Consider the following 21,154-nt stretch of genomic DNA (forward strand, 5'->3'; position numbering starts at 1 on the left):
CACAAGGATGGACATGCTACTTGGCTTGCCAAGTGACCCGTGCTTGCATTTTTGTGCTTGATATTTGCATCAGAACCATAGGACACTGTTTTGGATGGCTTTGCTTTCAAAATATGTGTAAACAACAGTTCTGGTTTCTGTACCCAGAGGTAAGTTGTTGTAAGTTGTCTGTGTCTAACTTCTTCTTGGTCCCTGACGCATTCCTGGGGCTCATCTCTTCCTCTTCCCTTGATACTGTAGCAGCAGCTGGTAGATCTGTGGTGGAAATATGTATGACAAGATCCCATCAGAATATCCACATTCAATAATGCTCTGTCTGCATTGCTGTGGTGTTTCCTAGACAGTGATCATAGCCATCTTCTACCATCTCCTTTGTCATGACAGAAATTGAGGCACCTCTCTTCTTCTCCTTAACAGTTGCTACAGTTTCCATTAAGAAATATTTTTTGATACTGTATTCCACCTTTTCCTTAAAATATTAAATTATTTTAAAAGGACCAGTGATAAGCAGAGAGGCTGTGGTAGAAAAATTAATGCTTGCAATGCTAATCCTATCACTGAATTTGTATAGGAAACGGGTGGCAAAAGACTATTCATAGCAGCAGCAATGAGGGTATGATGCATGGCACAGAGATGTGATCCTGTCGCTCTATCTTAGAAAAGGAAGCAGACATGCAGTTGAAACACAGCTATGGGTAGGGGCTCTGCTTTCTTCTGCCTGCCGATGGCATGCTAAGGCCAACTCCTGAAATCAGTTCATACTCCTTTGCACAGTTGTGGACTGCCTTAGGTCTGCCAATAAATAAACTGCATGCAAGCACCTTTCGTGAGCTGGTCCCCCAACAGCACAGAAAAGCACACATGGCCCAGAATAGTCTTGGAGCTCATCAGATCTGCACGTTGTCCACTGCACCACCCTGAACAGCAATTTGTGGCCACCTCTTGTAGAAATGCATTTAAAGCTGGCCCCGATCCAACATTCACAGGCTTTTATAGACTTGAAAGCTCTAAAAATAATGCATTTGAAATAATACTCTCAAGACCAAAATGAGACAGCCCTCTGGAGCATAGCTCAGCACAGGCTGTCTCGCTCAGTGCCTGAGGATCGGTAAGTGGGGACTAACTGCATTGATCATTTCTCTTCCCTGATCATGTGAACGTAATTTCTAAGAGTCTGAGGTCAGCTGCCAGTACAAACAATTACAGGCCTGGGGACCATTTCCCAAGTGACTGCTGCCAGCAGACTTGTGGCCGCCCCACAATGCTCCAGGACATGGGAGGATGCAAACTTCTTCTCACGTTTCTTCCAATGTTTGCTCAGCAGTGTTCCAAGCCTGCAGAGCTACTGTTGGGCATGATCTGTGTGCCACACACCCCACTAATATTACTCTCCCACCACACAAAGTAGGAACTTTTCAAAATCTTCCCTTAAAACCAAAAAACATGAGCAGAAAAACAAAAAGCCTTAAAGAAAACAAGGGTTTCCCTCCTGGACCTGCAACACTTTCCTATGTTTCCTTTTCAGGTAACAAAGACGATCCAGGGACATTTTTAGTTTTCTCCATTCAGAGTTGACCCCATCCCACCCCCAGTACAGAAGGTAATTGTGAAACAACTGCAAGAAGAGCCGAGCAGCTTTTCTTTTGTGAATCTTTGTATCTGCTGTGATTTGTGCTACATCCCCAGCTCTTGCCATGCTTCAGGCCCCAGCTCTTTTTTCAAAATTTGGCAGCCTCTTATTCTACAGTTCTACCAGAAGGCACAGACAGGGCCTTACACCGGCACTGCACAAGATTTACAGCTGTGAGGTGTGACAATTGTTTACACGTACCCCCATGCATGCTACTCTGGCTATGCACAGGGCCTTTTACAATCAAGGGAAGGAAAATAGACATAACTGCTTTGGGACAATGCGTGTTTTACAGGGCATAATAAAAGAGACTAAAGGCAAGAGCTCTTGAATAGTATTTCTAGCTGTGACACTTTGTGTGTCCTTGGGAGAGCAAACTCTGTATTTAAGCTTCTGTGCGTGTTTACTCCTTACAGCGACTGACTACGTGCTTTTTAGCTGGTGGGGGCAGCAGTTGTCCAGTGTGTTCATGTGAGCCATGCATATAACACAGAAGCAATGTGAAGCTGCAATATCTCACAAAACAGAAGGAATACATTATCAAGGTAAAATGAAAACAACGAGTATCCCTAATACATTGGGGGGGGGGGGGGGGGGGGGGGAGGGGGAACAATCATAAATAAATAACAGACTAAGTAGACTTCCTTGACATTATGAAATCTTTGTTTTGTAGCAGGCAAGCTGCCTTTCCTGCAAATTACAGACAGGGATCCATTATGACAGTGCTACAACTGAAGAACAAACACTGTAAGTACTGTTTCCTTTTGTTTTGTAGGCACATGTTGTTATATAAGATCTACACAGGCTTTAATCTGTGTTACAAGTTGACGTCCATAAGCAGCAGTCTCACAACCAGTAGCCCTTGTTCTTGTGTGGGGGGGTTTCAACTTACCAGGTGCCTGCTGGAAATACAACACGGCAGAGAGGAAACAGGCTAGGATGTTTTGGGGTTGTATGGAAGATAACTTCCTGGCACAGCTGCTGAGTGAGCCGACTAGGGAAGGCATCCTGCTGGACCTTCTTCTTGTGACCTATGAAAGGCTCGTGGGAGATGTGAAGGCCGGAGGCTGTCTTGGGCACATTGATCATGAATTAATAGAGTTTTCAATTCCTGGAAGAGTAAGGAGGGGGGGGTTAGCAGAACGGTCACCCTGGACTTCCAGAGGGCAGGCTTCAGCCTGTTCAGGAGACTGGTTGGTGGAATCCCTTGGGATGTAGTCCTGAAGGGCAAAGGAGTCCAGAAAAGCTGGATGCTCTTCAGGAAGGAAATCATAAAAGAGCAGGAGCAGGCTGTCCCCATGGGCTGAAAGATGAGCTGGCGCGGAAGAAGACCAGCCTGTCTGAAGAGAGAGCTGTGGCTAGAGCTCAGGAAGAAAAAGATGGTTTGTGACCTGTGGAAGACGGGTGGGGTGGCTAGGGGAAAGACAGACTCAGGAGGGCTATAAAGAGCTCATGAGGCTATGCAGGGAGAAAATTAAAAGGGTCAAAGCACCACTGGAGCTCAATCTGGCTACCACTATTAAAGACAATAAAAAACACTTTCATAAATACATAAGAAAAGGAGGACTAAAAACAATCTCCATCCTTTACTGTATGTGGGGGGAAACATAGTGACAAGAGATGAGGTAAATGCTGAGGTAGGTACTTAATGCTTCAGTCTTTATTCAGACCTTATTGCTCTATACAACTACCTCAAAGGAGGTTGGGGGCGGGGGGGAGGATGTTTCTTATCCCAAACAACAAGTGAAAGAACATGAGGATATGACCTCAAGATATGCTGGTGAGGTTTCATTTGGGTATTAGGAAAGATTTCTTCATGGCAAGGATTGTGAAGCATTGGAACAGACTGTCCACAAAAGTAGTTGAGTCACAATCCCTGGAGATATTCAAAAGAAGTGTAAATGTGCTCAGAGACGTTGTTTTCTGGTAGACTTGGCAGCACTGGGTTAACAGTTGGACTAGATGATCTTGGAGGTCTTTTCCAACCTAAAGGATTCTATGATTCCACTCCAGTAATATGAAGTGGCCTAAATAAAAACAAACTTCAGATTTTGAGTGCATTACTCAGGAATCAGAGGTATAGCATCTGTTTTAGCATTCTGTTGATCATTTTGGGAGGGAACAACATGTCTCCAGTGTGACACCACCATCAGGCTTCTGATGCAAGAGCTAAGACACAGTCTTACTTTTGGCAGGGTTAAAACATGTCCTTCTGTGATGTTTTTACTTGGGTGGGTGACTGAGCTCCACCACAACCACTCTCTCACTCCCTCTCCTCAAAGAGGAACGGGGAGAAAATACGATGAAAGGGGCTCAAGGGTTGAGATAAGGACAAGAAGATCGTGCGGTAATTATTGTGATGGGCAAAACAGACTCAGCATAGGGAGATAGTAAGATTTACTGCCTATTACTAACGAGCTAAAGAAGTGAGAAACAAAGGAAAGAAACCAAAAGCACCTTCCCCCTCCCATCCACCCTTTTCCACCTCCTCCCCCCGAGCGATGCAGGGGAACGGGGGAGTGGGGGTTATGGTCAGTCTATAGCATTCTTCTCTGCCGCTCCTTCTTGGTCACTCTCGTCCCCTGTGCTGTGGGGTCCCTCCCACGGGATGCAGACCTTGCTGAACTGATCCAGTGTGGGCTTCCCACCGGCAGCAGCTCTTCCACAACTGCTCCAGATATGGCTCCGTACCACGGGGTCCATCCCTCGGGAGCAAACTGCTCCAACCTGGGTCCCCCACGGGCAGCAGCTCCTGCCAGGTCACCTGCTCCTGCGTGGTCTCCTCTCCACAGGCTGCAGGTCCGGCCTGGAATCTGCTCCCGCAGGGGTCTTCCACAGGCCACAGCCTCCATCAATGCAGGCCCACCTGCTCCACCGTGGTCTCCTCCACGGGCTGCAGCGTGGAACCCTGCTCCACCGTGGTACTCCATGGGCTGCAGGGGGACATCCTGCTTCACCATGGGCCTCACCACAGGCCGCAGGGGACTTCTGCTCCGGCGCCTGGAGCACCTCTCCCCCTCCTTCTTCACTGACCTTGGTGCCTGCAACGCTGTTCCTCACTCCTCTCACTCTCCCAGCTGCTGTGTGGCGCAGCGTTTTTTTTTTTTTTTTTCCCTGTCTTAAATCTGCTCTCACAGAGGCGCAAGCAACATCACTTAATGGCTCAGCTCTGGTCAGCAGTGGGGCCTTTACCAAACATGGGGCAGCTTCTAGATCCTTCTCACAGAAGCCACCCCTATGGCCCCCGGCTACCAAAACCTTGCCACATAAACCCACTACACCTTCTTCTTAAAGGAATAATTTCTTCAGCAAATTCATTTTCTCCTCCTTCAGCCAGCACCCTTTTGCACACCGTTTTTCAGAAGCAGTGCTTTGTCCCAGCAGTACATGTGTGGGGAGTAAAGCTGTGTATCCTTCTAAACTAAAATTCAAAAGCAGGGACAGCCTTTATCAGAAAATAGCCAGGAAACTTGTTGAATAGTTATCTTTCCTATGTCAGAAGAAATCCATTTCACGGTTCGTAGTCCTAATCCAAAATTCACCGAAGCCTGTGGGTTTTCATTAACTTTGATAGGTTTCAGATCAGATCTTCAAAAAAAGAGACACAAAGTAGTGTGCACCACCGCCTAGATGCCAGCCTCTGGGTGGGGGTATAATAAAAGCTGTGCAAAGTAGAACCCAGTGGAAGTTTTCACTCAGCTCTTTCCCACAGCCCTTGTGCATATGAGGAAAACAATTTACAGCTCTAGAATAAATCCTTAGCTAGCTTTCACCCAGTGGGCTTTCTATGAGAATGACTAGAGGTGGGTAGCTAAGGCAACTTCAGCCCTCTTTCTTTAGGTATCTTCATAAACACCATCTGGTGCATGAGGACTGCACATGCTTAGTATCTCAACAACGAAGAAAGATCCGCCTTTATCTTCTGTGTTTCATAGTCACATGCATCTCCAGGGAATAACTTGCTTGCATGATGAAGACAGAAAAAGAACGCAGTTAGGCAGCACCCATCAGTGGAGGCCTCTGAGCAGCGTGAAGAGAACAACCGTGGCTGCTCTGGGCACCAGGAGAGGTTCCTGGAGAGGCAACACAACTGGACTGACTGATGAGCAGTGCCAACCAGGCAAGCAAAAGGTCTCGCAGACACGTAGAGACTGGGTTGTGGGTCTGGCAGAGTGATCCCCTTTGTAATTAGGATGGGGGGAATCCCATCATAAAACAGGATAGCCTGATGCGTCAAAGGAAAATGGGAGAAGGGAAAGGAATACATACGGGAAATTCACTCCTGAAGCAAAGCAAACTGAAAGAGAGGCTGTCCCCCGGGCATTTGCATTCAAAGATCGATTCATGACTGACAAGAAGAGACAGAGAAAAAGGGTGATTAAAAAAGAACCAAGGCCTTTTGGGGGTATCTTGGGTAGCAGTTAACTGAGCCGAGCTCCCTAGACTGAGAATTACATTTAACAGAAAAAGACATAACATTTGTTATATAAACAGCAACTTATTATATTCCTGGAGAGATGGAGAAATATGTGAACTTTGCCTGAAGGCTTATGTTTCCCTTCAGCTGCTCCACACTGAGAAGGTGAAAAATCTCCAGGAGTCATTTTATTATGTTGTATTTGTGTTGTATGAGGAAGTCGTGCTCCAGGCTCAAATTCAAGCCACTACTATAGTCAGAAGAGTAATTAAAAATAACGATAACTTTTTAATTGCCTAGGGTACTTGCAGATTTATTTCCTTTTCTGCTGTACTGCAGTCATTTCCACTTAAATTCAAGGCGTAGAGCAGAATATGCAGGATAAACGGAGAGAATTATTGAATCCTTAAAAATCAAAGGGAGGATGTATTCTGTCTTCTCATGTTTTTCCTCTAATATTGTGGAAGTTCTGTAATTTGCTTCTCTCCAAAAAATTTGGAAAGGCTCCTTCCTCTTCGCCATGCCTTTATACAATTTCCACTGCAGTCCTCTCAGATTATGGAAGATCACATATGGTATTTCTGACACTGGCAATAAGGTGTGTATTACGTTACTATCTATGTAATACAACCTTTCATCTCAAATAATTAGAAATACACCGTAACAAGGCAGAACACTGACCTCTGTATGCTGTAATTTAAACTGAAGTTTGGGACCCAGATCTGCAGTGAGGTATCCACATCGATAAATGCCTATATTGTTTGCTATTCTTGTTTTGAAAACAAAACAAAATGAGACGCATAAACCTAGTACCTAGTTCCACTTAGATGCGTGGAGAGATTCTTACTGACGACCACGTCAGGAGGAAAAATACTTCACATATCATCACACTGCTTGGCACTCGTGTCACACCAGTCACATTCACTAGGCCAAAAAATGACTAGATGTCAACACTTAGCAGCTGCACGCTCTCACAGATGTGAGTTGCTGACAAATCAGGGAAGACATATGTGTACTGATGCCACCTATGTTGCACCTGTTATTTGAAGTGAAAAACAGATCTCAATTCACCTTGTTTTATCCTGTTTCCATATTAAAATGTCCTTGGCCATCTAGGCTTATTTTTTTTTCACTGTTGGCCTGTGAGGAACCTTGGCAGATAAGCATGAGAACCAATTTAAACTAGCTGCCTGAACACCTGTCTGCTTCTTGAGGTCTGGAAAGAAAAAGTGGACGCTATGGTGTGTGTGTGGGGGGGAGGAATACAGGTAAAGTTGCTTTGGCACAAATTTTGCACTCTGCTGCTTGAGTGGTAGAAAAAATACTCTGCTGTGGTGGAATCTCCAGGCAGAATAATAATAATGATAATGATAATAATAATATACTGTTCAAGAGCTATTGAAGCTGTTGATTAGGAGAATCTACTGCTGTGTTTAGATGTGAAAATTGTTTACATGAACCCAACTTTCACCAAAATCAAGCCAAGATTCCCATGGAATTCAATGTCAGGAGCAACTAAAAAGCTGCCTCTGTGTACAATAATGACAGAATTCTCAAAAGTGCACAAGGGCCTCAATTGGAGAGAATTCCCAAAAGCCTGTCATGATTTTGCAGAACTTTTTGATGCTTGTTATATTCTCTTCTGGAAAAATAAAAGTTTGTTGTAAATAAATACTGCAGACTATTTGCCGGCTTTTGCTTTGACAAACGTTCTTTCCATGTCCCATATATTAATACTGCCATTATTTAGTTATAATATTCAGGAGCTCTATCTTGGAATTCAGTCTCAGTTTATTTATTTATTTATTTATTCCTGTTGTTTCTAGCTAATCACATTTGTGCTATTTAGAGCCATACATAAATAGATATCAGTAGAGACTACTCACCTTCAGAACTGTGTAATTTTGAAATGGCAGAATTCTTAAATGCTGGCTGGAGCCTTTTCTCTTTCCTGAAATATTGTATCTTGCATAATATCTCCCCGCTGAAACATTTGTCTTGGATCAAAGAAACTGGCATTGGTAGGCAACTTTTGATCAAAAACACATAAGGTAAAATAAGTTTTTGCAGTGGGTCACAAACATCATATTTTTTGTGTCCTCCAGCAACAGATATTTTTGGCTTTGATTTAAGCAGCTGTTTGACATCTTCAGATATGAAACTGCCTGGGATTGTCATTTCTGTTCTTGGTGAGTCAGCATTTTTCTTTACAAAACCTATTTGTGAATATATACTACTAACAAAATCACGACAAAGAGAACTGCATTTGTTTTGTGCTGCAGCATCCCAGTTATTAGATCTCACAGCTGACGGTATGGTATGAAAGAGAGAGATGTGCCTTTGTTCCAAAAGCCATTGGTACTTTTCCTGCTCATTTTTAATATTTCTGAGGGATAACAACAATTCTGACACCTGAAAAAAAAAAAAAAAAAGAAAATGATTTTTTTCTCATTAATGGCTATGAAGACAAATTATGTGGATGACTAGGAAGTTTTATTGTGTTACTATTATTATTGTTATTACTATCATCTTTTGAAAGAATACAAGTTTTGATAAAAGTCATGGCTTGGTAGACATTAATCTTCACACCATATAGACAGATCATGCTTGTCACAAAAATCTTGCATCACAAACATAGGATAAAACAGTATTCAAGGGCTAGAGATGAAGAAAAAAGCAAAATGATGATGCAAGATGTAATGAGCTGTGTTCCCAACACTTCACAATGACGACAATTCCCTTTGGATTGATTTATATCAATATGTATAGGTGTTTCTTTTATAATGTTTATAACAGACTGTAGATGACAACAGCTCCATGAAAAGCCATCTCTAATTTTTCCACTTCATGCCTTAACAAAATTGTCCAAAACTATTTTTAAAATGTCATTTGACCTGAACAATGCATTGCACTACACAGGCTGTGTGTATAAAACAGATCACTAAAGGTGAGAAAATGAACGTAGAGAAGCTGTAACACTTTGTATCCCTCTACTTAGCCTATGTCCAGCAAATCTATCACCAGGAAGCTACTAAGATGATGCCCTAAATCAGGAAAAGAATGTGTTGTTTATTTGCTATCACAGACTATTACGTGCTGGATCCAAATATTATGCATTAAAAGTCATTTTATTTTACTGAAAACTCATAGAAACTGACAATTTCTGTGTAGATGTAAGTAGCATTGCTTAGAATAAAAACTACTTCATACAGAATGCCTGCTGTTGAGATTGCAATGTCCTTCTGTTTTATTCAAATAGCACTCAACATTTACAGAAGAAATCAAGTGAGCTGCTTCCATTAAGATAACTGAATATTAAGGGACACATAATCTAAAATACAAAGTGGAATCTGATATCTGGCGCTTACTGATGCTCTGATCAAGCATTCTGATATGTATAGAACAGCTGAGAAACAAACAAAATGATCTTGTAGATTTACTGCATGAACATAAGACAAATATAAATACATGTTTTCAGATAGGAGCAAATGATAGTAATTTAAATGCCATGCTTATAAATAATGAACTTGAAATGATAAGCTGCTACAAATTCCGGTACCAATTCTTTTTTCTGCTACAAAAATTAAATGCAATTGTATTTGTGACTCTTAAAAAAGTTCCTCTGTATTTTCTTGCTAGGCATCATTCCATTAAAGCCTGGCATATCTCCTCACTCTGACAGTTCCAGTATACATACCAAAGAGCATTTTGAACAAATAATAATAATTTGGTACCGTAGAGGTACCTAGGCAATTGTTTTTGGAAAAACAAACCAAAACAAACCCCACCAACACTGAAGATAAAAGGAAGTAGACACAAAAAGCCTACAAATGGGTTTTATCCTGTTACAGTTCTCACTTTACAACCAAAAGAGAAAGACTGTTTCTTCTGCTCTGGATCTTCTGGCAGTGTATCATTCCCAGTTTGATCCATTGTGGCCTCACTGTGCTGAAAAAAAAAAGATGTTTTAATTAAAAGATGAGAAAATTATAGGTTTAAAAGAGGAAAAGATTAATAAGAAAAACAGAAACGCCCAAGAGGGACTCAATTCCACATTTCTCAGTATCCTCTGAATTAATACTGGTATTTCTGTGTTATGCATCTGTACTGGGTCGGGCTGGGATGTTAACTTTCCCTGCAGCAGCCCATCCAGTGCTGTGCTCTGCACTCGTAGCTAGAAGAGCCCTGGTATCACACCAGTGTTGTGCCTGCTGCTGAGCTGTGCTGGCACCGCATCAGGACTCCCCCAGAGCCAGCAGGCTGGGGGTGGGCAAGTGGTGAGGAAGGAACATCACCAGGGCAGCTGACCTAAGCCAGCCAAAAGGATATTCGATGCCGTATGATGTCACACTCAGCAATACGGGGTGGGAAAGGAGAAGGGGGGGTGGGGGGTGGAAGCTCTCATTATGAAGACATCTGTTCACCCAACAACTGATATGCATATTGAGGCCCTGCTTCCCAGGACGTGGCCGAACATCGCTTGTTGATGGGAATTGGAGAGTGTTTTTTTTGGCCTGCTGGTGGTGTTTAATTTTTATTTTGCTAAATATTTTACTAAGTATTTTACCTGGGGTGAAAAAATTCTCTTTCCTGCCTGCTTTCACGCTCTTCCCACCTCCTGCCCCAAAGGCCGCTTTGGGGAGTGAGAAATGCTGTGAGCCGGCAGCAGGTGACTATGCAGGCAGGTTTCTTGAGCTAGCAGGGCCAGAGGTGTCAGCAGACAGAAACAAAGACACTGCCTTTGCAGCGCACCACAACATTCTCTCTTCAAAACTCAGCTCGGGCAGATTCCCACTGGAGTACTACTTTCCAGGAAATATTTTTCAAATTAATAATGAAGCAAGGGTTCTGTTTTTAGAATTGCATGCATGCAAAACCTCTTTATTGAGGCACATGGGCCTAATTACTACACAAGGCTGTTCTAAAGAGTTTTACGGCAGCCCTGGCTGCACTGATTTCATTAAGACAAAGGATGGCACATATACAGATTTAACGTGAATAGCTTTCTTTGTAAGGACCCAAACCTGGAATTCATGACAGTTCCGAGTCCAGCATAACTGCTTCACAGTTCTGGTAGGGGCAATGCCTGTAAGATGAGAACGCTGAAGATCCTTGTTAAATGTTTAACAGCCTTTGGATTTGTGGATTGCATGAGCATTCTGAAATTCCAAACTAATTGTAGAAAACAGATTCTTCATGAAAAGAATATTGTGGGAGGCAACTTACAGTAACCTTGCAGCAGGTAGTTCAGGCTCCCTAGGACATAGCCAGGTGATCTCTAGCTCACCTTAATAGGGTAGTTTAAGTAACATACATTCACTTTATAGCTATCACTGTGCTATAGTTTTTCCGTATTTCAGCAAAAGAAAATCGGTTCTTCTCTTAAAGCAGTGAAATGCACAGTGCAACATGTTAACATAAACGCAGCTTCAGTAGCTTAGATTCAAGCATTTGTTTCACTGATCTGCTTGAATCTTAGTTCATAGCTTGAATAGTAAAGGCAGAAGATGTATCTCAAGGAGAAGCACTATGATTTCTAAACAAAGCTTCCAAACATCAGATTTACATTATCACTATTTACACCCAAAGTATTGGATTTTCTATTTATTTACTTATTTTTGTGGAGGATGTTCATGAGATATTCACTAGAAAATCAATTTTTACTATACACTTAAACCAAATCTAATTTGCAAACAGGAGGATCACACACTGTAAATTTATTGTGAAAATGGAGGTTGACAGGAGGGACTATTTCCCATCCCCTACTACCTACGTTCTTTGTAAGATCTCACATTAACCTTGCCTTTTCTCCTTATTTGAATACCTGCTTGTATTTAAGCTTCTGATGTGAAAGAAGTGCAAAGGAAAGAATGTAATTAACAGCAAAACAATCTAATTTAAATACAGTTTTGCTACCCCATACAACTATTTAGCATTGAATCAGAAGGAACACTATGCTTAGGAATGAAAGGTCTGTGTGAATGACTCACCATGAACAAATTAAAGACGATGGATGAAAAAGGAAGTGGCTGGCTGGAAACCTCTGTGAAATGAATTCTACTGTTCCAGATACTTCAGGTTTTCCGAGGCTCTCTCATTTCATTAGCCAGTTAAGGGGAACTTATTCCCGCTATCTAGATTTAGTTTCAGTAAGCTATGGAAGGAATTCTTCAGAAAGAGGTAAAGAGCGCAGAACAGAATAAAAGGAAGGGCAAACAACACAACAGTTTCAAACAGTATAAGCAAAAGCACTCCGGTATTCATGAAATAAAACAGGAAACAGAACATGAGAATCAAGGCAGAGGCGGTTCTCATTTAGAAATGAGTGGACTGTAAGCTTGCTGCCATCCTGTGGCAGCAGGTATCCGTTCCCATGAACTAGGAATTTGGGTTGAGTTTATGAAAAAGCTAGATAGGCCTGGTCTAGGACAGCGGGTTTCACAGTTTGAGGATCTTGTGGAGCTCTGCTACCAGTTGAGATACACACAGGCTAAGGACCCACTGAAAGGGACTGTAGAAGATGAGGGCAAAGAGCTTGCTTCAAGTCAGCAGATAGACTTCCCTTACTGCACCTCTCTTTAAGAAACATGCTGGCTACTGCTTAAAAGAATTTCAATGCAAATGCTGCTCAAACCGAAAAGCATGTGGAATTGTGCTAAGTATTTACATTTTAGGTTTCCTTGTCAAAGCAGAATATTTTGCAAGCGTTAATAAAAAATAAAGCAGGACAAACTGTTTGCTGTATGGCCAGCCAATACAGATAAAGAGTATTATCAGTAATCTCTAGCATTTTCTCTAAACTTTTATAGTATTTCTAAGAGATATTAATTCAGGTAACAGTAGCATTGTATCCAGTTTGTAAAGGCATATAAACATAATTCCCTCCCATCCCCTCTGCCCCATCCTCCTTTGTAACTCTTAACAGAATTTCAAGATAGGAATCTTTCATGTTTATCAACAGGCAATATTTATTGTTATAACTGAGAACTCTACATACAGTATTGCACAAAATTATAATGTATCGACTGACAAAACCATGTTCCTATATAACTGTTAATAGCACTTTACAGAAGCCTACTTTAACACACTGTGCGTTAAGTGTCAGTAAATTGATAATTCTTAGAGGATTATTTCATGGGTGTATGGAAGTGCAAACTTTCATTCAAGGCATATACACAGAACACATGAAAAGGACTGCTGTGAGCACCACAGGTCCAAAAAAAAAAAAAAAAACAAAAAAACACCCCAAAACTAACAAAAAAACCCAACCCTCCCTTCCAAAACAGAACAAACGCACACTGAAACAAGCTGAGTAAATAACTGCATTCTTAGGAAACACTAGTGCTACTACATTCATAGTCTTATCCCCTAGCAAGAAGCATAGAAATGTAATCTGAAGAGATGCCCTTAACTCAAGAGTTTTAGACATACTGATTCAGCTGTATCACATTAACTGGATTTGTTTGTTTGGCAAGACCAAAGGACATACAGCACTATAAATTCAGCTAACCAGTGTACTACCAGTTATTCCTGAATTACTGTATAAAGTAACTCTGTACAATAGTTGACCACTGCAGGAAAAAGGCTTTTTACATCAAAAGCTGATACAGTATACAACTAAAATTCAAGTACTTAACATTAACTATAGTTATGGAAATTCTGGCTTTCTTTTCTTATGCAATACACATTTTTTCATTTTTATTCTTCCCTGTACAACTTTTCTCAAACTGGATCTACCCAGCTGCAATCCCACAGCCTTACACACTGCTGCTGTAAAGTTGTTCACAGGCACGTGGCATGACTCTAGGAGCCTTAGTCCCTCTTGTCCTCTGCTTCCTACTTCCAGCCTTTTGACCAACTGCTCAGGTCAGTTTCCCAGGCAGACAAGTTACCATCTCTTCCACACAAGTAAGTAGCTAAGCTGCACAGTGTCCTCTTTGGACAATCAGGGAAATTAGAGACACATTAGGATGGAAGAGTACTTTTTTTCCTACCAGCTTTGGGAAGGCCTGGAGAAACACACTTCTGCCTGAGCTCCAATGGAAGAAGTACTGAATACAATCAGCTTGAAAAACACCATCTTAGAAAAGGAATAATCTGATTAAAGGAAGTACATTAATCCCAAAGAAAAAATAGCATCCTGTAAGTATAATTAATTACTGACTAGATTATTTTAAACAACTACTAAATACAAGTTTTTTTTGTTTTTAAATCACAAAGACTTCCTGTTACTAAACTGACCTCAGGATGGGAGTTAAATAGAAGTTACCGTTAAGTTTTGTAAGGGAAGAATCCTAGTACCTACACTGTCACCACAGAGTTCAAATTCTAACAAAATTAATAGCACACATGGCTACAAAAAGTATTTTTTTCTCTCAAGAAACCCCATGCATATAGCTTTGGTGCTTGGTGCACAGACAGCACTTGAGAGCATATACACATTCTGTGACCACTGAAATCTGAATTCTGAGCAGTGTTACCAACTTTGCAATTTAAATCAAGAAGGATGAGGACAAACAATAGAAATGTGAGAAACAAGACCTGCTTTACTCCTGCTTTAGCACTCCAGTGCCTGAATGTGTTTCAGGTTGTTGAAACAGAAACAACATAGGCTCTGCCTTCAACAAGGCAAGGAGCAGGATTAAAACTGGATTAGCATATTTTGAAGTATTTCTACAAACGGTGCTCTAACTGCCTACTACATTAATACATTAACTTCTTTTTGGACTTCCTTGGATTTACAGGAAAATAGGATACCAGAAAACCTACACATAAAAAACGTGAAACCATCAGAAATCTAAGAACATAAAGTAAGCATCTACATAATCAGTGAACTTTGAAGCAGAAGACCATAGATCTGTGTATATAAACAAATACATATAAATGGTGATTTTATTTCCCCCCACCCAAAAAAAAAAAAAAAATCAAATCAGAATATATTTTTGATAATTCCATGGGTTTTGGATGGGGAATTGCGAGTATAGTGGACAAAGAAAATGACAAAGGAAAAGAACGGTGAAATTTATTTCCTTGGCATGTGAGAATACAGAGATGTTGCTATAGCACTTACTGTTCTTACCTTTTGGATCCCAACTCACCACATATTACAGCATAACTATATCAGTGCTGGAATATAACACACAATTTAAAATTTCAATATGCTTTAACTTTATTTTCCTTAATGGCATCCACACTTGACACAGCCTAAGAACCTGAAGAAAATTCATTTGCTTCTGAAAGAAAAACAGCAAGTGTTTCGTGGTGTTCAAAGTCAAAAAATTAGTCCTAAGTTTCAGATGTTAAAGCTTTCTCCACAGCCACATGTTCCTTTGATGTTTGGATTATTGAAGACAAATTCACTGGACAGTTTGTCTTCTACATAGTCCATTTCAGTTCCTAGAAGTGTCAGCTGTGCTTTCTTCTCAATAAACACTCTAACCCCTTGAAGACAAAGAAAAAACATTTACTTACAGCAAAATCATTCGTCATTTACTTTGAAATTCTGTTTCAATTAGAATAGAACTGGATAAACTTTCTGTTTCAACCTTGATAAAAATGGAAGCAAAATTTCAAGACTATCATTACAACTTGTCTTCCCTTGACTAACACTTTGATTTTATTTTTTACCCTACTATAACACTCTAATAACAGCCTAGCACTGTTATTTGTGTGTATATGTGAATGCATATATTTTTTGTTTGGAATTAGAAACACAATAACCAGGGAAATAAGTTGTAGAATTCGTGAATGAATATCAGCTTTGATACTTCTCATGCATTATAGTTGTTAACCCATCTCCTACCATTCTTAAAAGTCTGACAACATCTGACCAACAAGAGGTCAGAAAAAAAGTTCCTCTCTCACAAGGGAACGTCCTTTGTTCTACCAAAATTATTAGGTCTACATGAACTATTAGCAGTATTGAATCCTATACCAAGCCAAATGTGTGGCCTTTCAAAGATATAACAACTTCTAAGGACTAAGAATTAGTAGTTCATCTTAGGAATCAGAAAGAGATCACTTTTCTAAAGTATGCAGAGTATCAGCCTGGAAAGATACTGAACTTTAAATCTCCAAGTCCACTGCAAAGATTGAATTGCCTTAGCTATCTACAGACTAGGGAATAACAAAAAGAAAAAAATTAAAATTGCATCAGTAAACAGCAACAAGAACTGGTTAAGTTATACGAGAGATTGATGGAAAGCTGTTCTATCACAGTCAAAATACAAAATATATTGCTAACACAACACAAGCCTGGGGGCAAGTGAGTTGAATTTGCCCCAAACACATTTTTGGGGAGGACTAAATCTAATGAAAGAGTTCATGGACTTGATCCATGAAGCAGCCACGTGCTACCTAAAAAGCCCGAAAATTTGGGCTGGCATCCAAAGCCATCAGCTCACGCAGCATAGAGCTATATAAAAGTCAAAGCCTTCAGTGGAAGTCTGCCTCCAATGGATAAAAGTCTAGCCAAAGAAAACAGCACAGAGACACATCTGAAATGCTGTCTGGCTTTGGAGCCATAGGTCTTTGTCTTGACTCAGGGAAACTGCTTTTATCTTCCTCAAGACTGACATCAGGAAATGCATTCTGAAAAAATGTGTTTTCATCCCTATAAAGTCAGAGAATCTCTCTGAGTAAAGCAGAAGAGGTAATATCAGAAGCAAGCTAAGTTTGAAATCAAGAGGCACATGCAGAACTGTGTGGAACTCTCCATCTCATGCTTTATAGTTCAAATTAATCATTTGCTGAAGCCCCAACTAATACTTATTAAAAAAGAATAAAATTTATGGGTTGCTCATAGATATTTCCAAGACAGCTGGAAGATAGGCTCTGCCTAGCACCACACCTTCTATAAGAAAGTAACTGTGACACCACATTCTTATTCAGATCTCTTACTTCTCTGCTAGATTAAACGTAATTATCCTGAATGCAAATATAAGAGACTTCAATAAATCTTGTAAACAAAACAAAGCAAAAACTCCCAACAGAAAATAAATATTGTAGGAACTTTTATAAAAGGAGAATTATTATGCTTCTGTAAAAAATAATAAAATAAAAAATTTCATATTTGACAGAAAGACCACAAAGAACATTTTATAAACATGGTAAAAAATGTAGGGAAGTTTCAGTGCTTTAGCAATAGATCTATGATGGGACACACAAATTATCAGGAATCAAGCTTGAACACTAGCATACAAAAAAAAAAAATCAAAATAATGCTTAATATCATAGGAAGTGTTGTTAAAAAACATTTCAAAGATCAAAAGCATAAACAGGTTAAAAACAAATTACCTATCAATGAAGCATAAGACTTATTAGAGAAGACAGCTGGTAAATCTTTTTTGCAAATGAATTCATTATTTTGCCAAGCCTTGCTTTAGGTATGCTGATAAAGTATCCCTTTATACACTCACATATTTTCGCTAAATATCTGCAGTTAGCCACCTCCAAAGACATGAGTGACAGGCCATACGATTTATACCACGCAGCAGTCTCTGAAACAGAGACTGCAAAGCTGCAGATTTTAACATGTAACTTCAATATAGAAAACAATGCAACAGTAATCCCTGCATCAGAAAGCTAGAACCTCCTGCTGTAACTTGCTACTTCAAAGAATTTCTAACCTCCCCCATCACCACACAAGTTTGCTGTACTGCATCAGAAACTCACCATCTTGAACTACTTCTTCATCAGAGTCTCCTTTAGACTTTGTATATTCTAATGTGTAAGAGAGTCCATTGCATCCTCTTGTACGAACACCTACTTTCACACCTACCTGAAAAAAACGCAACCCAGAAACACAGAAAAAAGTCATTCTTAAGCCTTTTCAGCAGTACCTAGATAAAACGTAGACAGAACACAAAGTGCTGACATCTGTTCCCCACTACCCCAAAGACAGTGTTAAAACAGAAGTGCATTAGTATTATAGATTAAGAGGTAACACTTTTTACTTTTACAAAATTGACTACTAAGGTAAGGGTAAGCATCAGATGTTTACAACTGTGGACTAAGCTCTACAGTATTTTTAAAAAAAGTCTTGAAGTAAAATAGAAGTAACGATAAACTACTGCCTCTCCTGAAGGAGCCTCCTCTCATAAAGACAGTGAAATTTTAAACATGTTTTTGTGATTTCAAGTTAAAAATTATTCAGATGCCAATTCAGGCATTATTTTGAGATTATTTACAGTAATTTATTTATGAAGCTGTGAGGCCAGGCCAAGGGCAGTGGCTAGAGTTTTACACTCCTCCTCTGATGACCATCAGAAAACTTTTACTTCAATACGAAGTTCTGAAAGAAATTACTTTTATTTCTTCATTACCCCTACTGCCATTCACCTGTAAAGATCAATCCCAAAAAGCTTACACCCAACATGCCCATTTGCTTCATGCTTTAATCCTTGTTAAAAGCCAACACAGATGGTATATTTGTAACCACTGACAGCTATCCAATACAGCCTTCTATGCCTGACAAAAAGAGCATCTGTGCAGGTAAAGAACTGTTTTCTGGCTCTGTGCCACCTTTCCTATGTGTGCACAAGAATCTTTCAAAAGTGGCTGTTCCATTTCCAGCACACAACTGCTTCATAATTAAACAGGAAAAATACGCTGTCTATCCACATAATCAATGTTATGATAAAAATGCATCAAAACATTGAGTATCACTCACCACGATGTGGGATCTCAGACTAACAACGTACGATCTGTCCAGACTAAACAGCTCTCTCTGCAGGAGCTGCTAGATAAAAATATGCAGGAAAACAGGAACACCATCTATAACAAGGAGGTGACTGACCAGCTAAGCTGTAGGCTTTGGGCTTCCTTTCGATGGTTTTAAGTGTTAGAACAAAGAGTCTAGATAGGTGCAGATGTACAGGAAGCAAAAGAAACAATGGGCCTTGTACCAAAGTTGGAAGAGAAATGTACTTCTTGAAATAGTACTTGCTGTGAGGCAGAAAACCTAACGCTTGTTTTCATAATGGTTAGAAAGAAAAACTATGTTTTTTTCCTAAGAACAAAAAGATGACAAGCTCAGTTACATGGTAAAATGGTGATTATTTATACATAAAGATTCTCTCTCTCTCTAAAATATAAGAATATACATACATATTATATATAACAACACAAATAATATTTATAATATATTCCAATAAAAATCATACATATATACAGTATATGTTTAAATATAAATAATATATAAATATGTCTATATTTTTATATATACATACATATATTTTAAAAAATGCATTTTCTGTCAAGTTTCTCAAGAATTGTATGTTTTCCAATGGGTATTAATCTAGCTTTGTAATTATTTACTTCACGGTGAGAATTCCTAAAAAAAAAAAAAATAATTTGTAACATCCTACTATTAACAGCTGAAGACCTCTGGTCCTACCAGAGGTCATGACTACGCCACATTAGAAAACGTCATTAAAAATAGCTTAAAAATACTTCGAAGCTTAACCTTTTTCTTCACTTTTATCTATCTCAAGAGTAACTGTACAATGAAATGTCATTACAGTTAGTTACTTGCTGCATTTTATAAAGAAATGACACTGAATAAACAAGCTTACACATTCCCCTCCAAACAAAGGGCACCAACATCTCTAAATTCCTTAGCACATTCCTTAATACCTGAGCACTATCTATGGGGCAGCCTTGTTTACACTTACATGCTCAGGTTTATCTTTAAGAAGTTGTTTTATCTTCTGCACGGCTGATGGGGTCTGAAAAAGAAAAATACAGACATCATTTTGAAGTGTTCCTTTTTGTTTATTTGTAGTGAATGTCTGCACATGCTAAAAAGCATGTAACATACTTGTATGTATTGTAAAAATTTCTGACTTTGTGGCAACCTAATTTTGTCTCACACTTTAGTTTCTTCTCCTATCCGAGATGTCCACCTTCAGCACCAGCCATCTGCCAGCACTGACTAGCCTATGGGAGTGTGAGATACACTCTTATGGGAGCGTAGTGATAGGACAAGGGCAATGACTTTAAACCAAAAGACGGCAAGTTTAGATGAGATATTGGGAGGAAATTCATTACTGTGAGGGTGGTGAGGCCCCGGCACAGGCTGCCCAGAGAAGCTGTGGATGCCCCATCCCTGGAGGTGTTCAAGGCCAGGCTGGATGGGGGCAGCCTGGTCTGGGGGGAGGTGCCCCTGCCCATGGTAGGGGGTTGGAACTGGGTGGTCTTTCAGGTCCCTTCCAACCCACACCAGCCTGTGTTCCACGTGAATCAGTCTGATCTCAAGATGTTTACCGCTCTGTAAGACCGCTGAACCTAACCCACGCAGCACACAGCGCCTGTTTACTTCCTTCCCCACGCACGCTGCCAGCCAACAGACACCACAAGAACTTCAGCCCGTGACAGCAGCTTGCTTCCCCAAGGTCACTGCGACGACTCAACAAACCAACGCCGGTCGCGTGGAATTCCCGCCCCACGCGCACGACAGACAAACACCAACTCGGCACAGAAAAATCACGGCCCTCTTCCCCCACCCCGAGCCCCCTCAACGCCCGCCGTGCCCGCAGCGGGCCGACCCCAGCCTCCCCCCGGGCCGTTAACGGCCGGCCCCCGCCGTGCCCGCCCCGTACCCCCGGGTCCCCGCCGGCTGTGGCCGGGCACTGACCAGCGTGAGGGCGGCGCGCGTGGCCTGCAGCTTCCTCTTGCTGACGGCGCGCACCGTGGCCCGCACCACCGACGAGGCCATGGCCCCCCCGCGCTGCCCTCGGCCATGGGCACCGCCGACGTCACGCCGTGACGGGGACGCCGCGCCGCGCCCTGACGGCGGCCGCCCTCATTGGCCGGCGGGCTGTGATGGGCGGGAGGAGGGCCCGCCCCTCCGGCATCGCCCCGCCCCTCGCGGCCGTGCTGCGCCACGGGGGCCTCGCTGGGGCGGAGGGCGGGTGCTGGCGGCGATAGGCGGCGATAGGCAGCGATAGGGGGCGATAGGCAGCGACAGGCGGCGCCCGGCGCTCCCGTTCCCGCCGGGGAGCAGCGCAGCAGCGCGGAGGGCGGTGGCTGAGCAGCCGCAGAGCTGGAACGGCTCCTGGTGGAGGCGCAGGGCAGCGTTTCGCGATAGCTCGCGGGCGGGCCGCCAG

General features: G+C 41.4%; 2 protein-coding genes across 2 annotated transcripts; both read right to left on the minus strand.

The window, feature by feature from the left end:
* Window positions 1-6,345: 6,345 nt before the first annotated feature.
* LOC118156431 lies at window positions 6,346-10,209 on the minus strand. The gene is made up of 3 exons (XM_035310515.1): window positions 9,906-10,209; window positions 7,934-8,459; window positions 6,346-6,634 (listed from the first exon to the last, which is right to left on the minus strand). The coding sequence occupies exons 1-3, from the start codon at window positions 9,978-9,980 to the stop codon at window positions 6,387-6,389; spliced, it is 849 nt and encodes a 282-aa protein (XP_035166406.1). The 5' UTR covers window positions 9,981-10,209; the 3' UTR covers window positions 6,346-6,386.
* A 2,781-nt stretch (window positions 10,210-12,990) lies between these two features.
* On the minus strand, window positions 12,991-20,836 carry ISCA1 (iron-sulfur cluster assembly 1). Its single transcript, XM_035309340.1, has 4 exons — window positions 20,683-20,836; window positions 19,721-19,774; window positions 17,721-17,826; window positions 12,991-15,488 (listed from the first exon to the last, which is right to left on the minus strand). Exons 1-4 carry the CDS (start codon window positions 20,761-20,763, stop codon window positions 15,340-15,342), a joined length of 390 nt encoding a protein of 129 aa, XP_035165231.1. The 5' UTR covers window positions 20,764-20,836; the 3' UTR covers window positions 12,991-15,339.
* Window positions 20,837-21,154: the final 318 nt, after the last annotated feature.

Source organism: Oxyura jamaicensis, chromosome Z, assembly GCF_011077185.1.
Source record: "Oxyura jamaicensis isolate SHBP4307 breed ruddy duck chromosome Z, BPBGC_Ojam_1.0, whole genome shotgun sequence".
Classification (NCBI taxonomy): domain Eukaryota; kingdom Metazoa; phylum Chordata; class Aves; order Anseriformes; family Anatidae; genus Oxyura; species Oxyura jamaicensis.

Coding starts and splice junctions, on each gene's coding strand:
- LOC118156431 (XM_035310515.1), bottom strand. CDS start 9,980: ATGGATCAAACTGGGAATGATACACTGCCAGAAGATCCAGAGCAGAAG. Junction 8,460..9,905: donor CTTTCTCTTTTGGTTGTAAA/GTGAGAACTGTA, acceptor TTTTTTTTTCAG/GTGTCAGAATTGTTGTTATC. Junction 6,635..7,933: donor AAAATTACACAGTTCTGAAG/GTGAGTAGTCTC, acceptor CCTTATTGCCAG/TGTCAGAAATACCATATGTG.
- ISCA1 (XM_035309340.1), bottom strand. CDS start 20,763: ATGGCCTCGTCGGTGGTGCGGGCCACGGTGCGCGCCGTCAGCAAGAGG. Junction 17,827..19,720: donor TTAAAGATAAACCTGAGCAT/GTAAGTGTAAAC, acceptor CGTTTTTTTCAG/GTAGGTGTGAAAGTAGGTGT. Junction 15,489..17,720: donor TGAAGAAGTAGTTCAAGATG/GTGAGTTTCTGA, acceptor TTTGTCTTCAAG/GGGTTAGAGTGTTTATTGAG.